This window comes from Oryza brachyantha, chromosome 1 (genome assembly GCF_000231095.2).
Source record: "Oryza brachyantha chromosome 1, ObraRS2, whole genome shotgun sequence".
Classification (NCBI taxonomy): Eukaryota; Viridiplantae; Streptophyta; class Magnoliopsida; order Poales; family Poaceae; genus Oryza; species Oryza brachyantha.
In genome coordinates this window covers 26,198,157-26,203,039 of record NC_023163.2, presented here as the reverse complement: position 1 = coordinate 26,203,039, position 4,883 = coordinate 26,198,157, and the positions used below count along the sequence as shown (strand labels likewise).

Sequence of the window (4,883 nt, the reverse complement as noted above, 5' to 3'; positions counted from 1 at the left end):
TGGACATCGAAAGAGTTTTTGATACGAATTAAAAAACGAATTTCATAGCTCGACTGAAAACCGCAAGACGAATCTTTTGAACCTAATTAATCCGTCATTAGCACATGTTGGTTACTGTAGCACTTATGGTTAATCATGTACTAATTAGGTTCAAAAATTCGTCAAACAATTTTTCCTATAACTATACAATTAGTTTTTATTTTCATCTATATTTAATGCTCTATTTAATTGTCCAAATATTCGATGTGATGTTTTTTGGAAAAAATTTTGGAAACTAAACAGGGCTAATTTGTTGATCGACTACAATATACAACAGTTTGCATGTCAATAGTCTTTAAAAATATTTTTTGCATGCCATGTAAGGTGTTTTACTACAATTAACTGGTGATCGCAAGAGCAAACAGATACTGTTTAAAATTATATCCACTTTTCCTATTGGGAGTAGGACTCCGATTCTAATTCTTCGATCGGTTCTTCACTGGCAAAACAAAAGGGGGAAAAGGGCCTGAAAACCCTCTAGTACAGCGGTAGAATTCGCCATGAGAATGAACCGTGATCATGATACATAACTGCAGCACAAGAATTAATATACTCTTATCTCGGCTTTATTTTATCTGGTCCATGTCACAACTAACAAGGGCAAAGTTAAGATGAGAGTGGGACTTCAATTTCCAGTCGATCTTCGCTACTTTGGTATTTGGAGTTTAAAGAGACTGGAAACGAAAAAAAAGGCGAGATGCCTGATACTGGCTTATAACTGTTTCGGCAAATCCTATCATATGCCTGATACTGGCTTATAACTGTTGAGAACGATTAACACGTAGATGTTGGTTACGAGTTAGAACAGTGCGTGGCAACGATCGAGCTGATTGATCAATCTACCTCTGGCGTGTTTTTACTATTTCGCACGCGAGTGGTAGCTCTCTAGCCAGCAGCAGTGGCAGCACACCCCAGAAGCGGTGGTGACTAGCTGAGACGATGCTCCAGCAATTGCAAATGCCCATGCCAAAGAAAGAACAGCACAGAAAAAGGTGACCATAAAATCAGAAGAACAGTGTGCAGAAAGGTTGCACAAAGAGGGGAGGAAAAAATTCTCTGGAAATTTATACTAGCATCAGCTCGTAGCCTGCCGATCATGGTATCGATCGATAGCGACGACGAATTTTAGTTGCATCAGTTCATCACTTGCAAAGTTTGCAAACATTGGAGCAGCTGTGACAACCAGATCAGCCGTTGATATCAATAGAAGAGAGGGGGAAAAAAATAAGAACAACAAAAACACCAAATAAATTCATCCCCAGGTGTGTGGGCGCAGGCGTCCACAGTACCATACACACACAGGCAGCTTGCATTTCTTTTGGGGTTTCATTTCAGGCATGTGGTATGCGACAAGACGAAGTACGATGAGCTAGGCTAGGAGGATGGATGGATGAAGCAGAAGGGATTGAGCGGCACAATAATGAAGGTAGCACATGCAATTTCATGCAATACACTGCGAGGAGGTTGTCTTCCTCATGGCTGGCGAAATCGGGGGGGATCACTACACCTTGCTGTGCGGGTTGTCGTAGAGCAGCGTCGGCGGCGAGAACACCGAGTAGGTGCTGTCCAGAAGCTGGGACCTGAAGACGTCGTCATCGTCGTCGTCGTCGTTGCCGTCGTAGCCGTAGCCACCCCCGTCGCCGACGTCGACGCCGTCGCCGTCGCCTTCGTCGAACGTCGCCGCCGCCGGGTGTCCCGCCTCCACGAGGGCAGCGGCGGTGTCGGGCGACGACGACCACGACGCGGCCGCGGCGTCGACCCCGGCCTCCTCGCGCGCCGCGGCGCCTCCAGGGTCCGCGCGGGGTTCCGCGCCGTCCTCGGCCCCGCGGGGGCTGTACTTGGAAGGGTCGGCGTTCCGGCCGGTGAGCTCCTGCACGAGGGCGCGGAACCCCGCGGCGCTGGTCTTCACCCTCATCGGGTTGGAGATGTACACCACCTTGATCGGCTTCTTCCCCGCCGCCGCCGCCGCTGCCCTCCCGCCTCCCCCCTTACCCCCACCCCCACCCCCCTTCCCCGACCCCGCACCGCCACCCCGCGTAGCAATGCCCCTGGACCCCTGCTGCCTCTGCTGGCGATCCATCACCCCCACCCCCTCCCCTCCTCCTCTACCACCAACGATCCGCCTCCCTCGAGCAGCAGCGCTCCAACAAGTGAGCAGCAGCAACGCAACGGCGGCAATCCGGAGGAGAGGGAGAGCGAGGGCTTCCGCTCCTACCCCCCGGCCTGGCCATGTAAGGACAAACCCACCCCCCAGGCCCCAGCAGCGCGCGGGGATCTTTCGCGAGCTCGGTGGTGGCTGTGGCTGTGGCTGTGGCCGATGCGCGCGAGCCGTCGTGGAGCAGTAACAACAACTCAGGGAGGGGAGCGAGCCACCTCACGGCACGGATGGATATGGCGTATCGGTGGGGGAGAAGAACGAGCGAAAGGAAGGGGGAGGAGGGGGGGAGGTGTCAGGAAGCGGGCTCCACCTCCACGGACGGTGGTGGTCCAGCTCCGATTGCATTAAACGCGCCAGAGGCGAGGGGAAGGAGAGGAGGGGAGGGGGGCCTACGTCACCGGTGGGTCCCGCCATGACGTCCCTAGGCGGAATTCTTTCTCACCGCCCGCCTCTATTTGCCCGCCTGCTCGTACGCCGCCGACGCCTGGGCCCCATCGACTCGACCCACGGACGGTGGGTGCTACCCGCGCTATATCCACGTGGATGGGGCGGGGCAAGTGTAGGCTTTGCGGGTGACCCACGGGGCTCGTGTGCTTTAAAATATGTCACGTCATCTCACTTTTGAGGGTGGGATTTTCTTTTTAAATACGGCTCGTTCTATTATTAGGAGACTTTCTTTTTACTCGCTCAATTCTGCAATATAAAAAATAACCAATTTTTCCTTATATGGCATAGGCCATGTTCGTTTGTGTGTGAGGTGAGTTAATTTACCCGTATGAAAACATAGTAATAAATTAGTATATAATTAATTAATTATTAATTATTAAAAAATAAAATAGATTAATATAATTTTTTGAAACAACTTTCATATAAAAATTTTTGTAAAGAATACACCGTTTAGCCGTTCGGGAAGCGTGCACACGGAAAACAAGGGAATAAGTTACCTTAGGGGTGAACGAACACGGCCGTATACATTACCTGGCATATTTTTCATCATCAAAATATCCAACCACATTATATGCATGCATCAATGCATCTAGTTAATCGAAAATGTAGTTATAATATTTTTTTGGTTCTTAGGTAAGTGGTGTTCGTGTTTTATATTATGGAACGGAGAAAGTATTTTGGTTTAATAAACCTTTCAATTCTTAGTTTTTTTCCTCAATAGAGCCTTAAATATTATCTAGCTTTTATTACGCATATTTAAGCATCACAAACAAAAGCGTAACATTACTTATTTTATTTTATGTTTCTATACTACCGGTTATATCACCGCAACACATATGATGGATGACTTTAGCTGTTCTTTGTATAGTTGTACAACTCAATTTTTTAAGCATGTATTTTCCTTTTACTTTTCTTAGATAATTTTTTAACAATATTTAATTTTACTCTTTTTTAATAACATGCTGTAATGCACACAAAATTAGCTGGTGTTCGTAAAAAATCGGGTTCAACATTTCCGTTGAATAGATCAGTTAATCTCGCTGTCTGTCGGGAGAGGCTGTGTTTCTAATCGGGCCTGTGAGAGGTGAAAACCGAAGGAGCTTCATGTGGGAGCGCGCGAAAAGTCTTCCTTTTTTTTTCTATTGAGATTTTTGGATGTGCTATTTTATTATCATTGAGAGTTAGTAAGTGTTAGTTATGGATTGCAAAGAGAAAAGTAGTCAATACCAAAAATATGATTGTAAATAAAAAAGAGATAATTTTAAGAATAAATTGTTGGGTAACCGTTAGCCGAATTAATTAACTACTGTAACTTATTACTTTCTAGCCTTGTCTAAATTTACCAGTTAATAAATATATATAACTATATGTGTCTAGATTTATTAATATCCATATGAATCTGGACAATACTAAGAAGTCTTATATCGTAAAACGGAGTGAGTAATTTTTTCAACTATATATAATTTTAATATTTGTAATAATATGCTGTAACGGGCCGGCGGCACGACGTGCACGAAAAGATCTGTATACAAGAAATTTTATACATATATATTTTTTTATAATTTATGTTTGCAAGTATAAGGTTCTATCCTTATACTATAAATTTTTATGTATAGAAAATTTATACATATAAACAAATTTGTAGCATATAAATTATCTAGTAGAAAAAATATCTACATAAAAATACCATCTTAAAATTTATATATATATAATTTATATATACAGTATATATAATATTTATAAATATAAAATTTATATATATATATATATATATATATATATATGAAGTGTTCGTATTGGCTAACAGACGGACCCACGTTCGTCTGTTAGCCTCTCCAGGAAGAGATCCTCCAGGAACCAACTGTTGTGGAGTTATTTTCTGGGTCCCGGGTAAGTTGTCTGTGGAGTAGAGAAATGGAATAACGGATTTAGGTAAGTTGACTCACGGTAAACTGATGTTTTTGGGCCGACAAGCATGCTAAATTGGTAGATTATAGCAATCATTAAAGTACTACTTTTTGAATTAGTGGAGTACTTTAGTTAGTACACCTGTAATCTGCACGTTAGTAAGATGTTAGGCTAATCCCGGAATTAGTATATCTTAGTTAACCCTCACTTAAAAATTATCATGCTTAATAGCCAAATTTATATTAAATTTGGAGTTGATTTTGGGATTTCTTATCATAGTTATTTTCTTGTCTTTACTTTTATATAGTTAGGACCATGTATATAAAGTTTA

General features: G+C 43.3%; 1 protein-coding gene across 1 annotated transcript; it reads right to left on the bottom strand.

The window, feature by feature from the left end:
• Positions 1 to 1,213: 1,213 nt before the first annotated feature.
• Positions 1,214 to 2,497, bottom strand: LOC121055556 (serine, glycine, tyrosine and glutamine-rich protein-like). Its single transcript, XM_040528296.1, has one exon. It carries the CDS (start codon positions 2,117 to 2,119, stop codon positions 1,541 to 1,543), a length of 579 nt encoding a protein of 192 aa, XP_040384230.1. The 5' UTR covers positions 2,120 to 2,497; the 3' UTR covers positions 1,214 to 1,540.
• Between the last annotated feature and the right edge of the window lie 2,386 nt (positions 2,498 to 4,883).

Coding starts and splice junctions, on each gene's coding strand:
- LOC121055556 (XM_040528296.1), bottom strand. CDS start 2,119: ATGGATCGCCAGCAGAGGCAGCAGGGGTCCAGGGGCATTGCTACGCGG.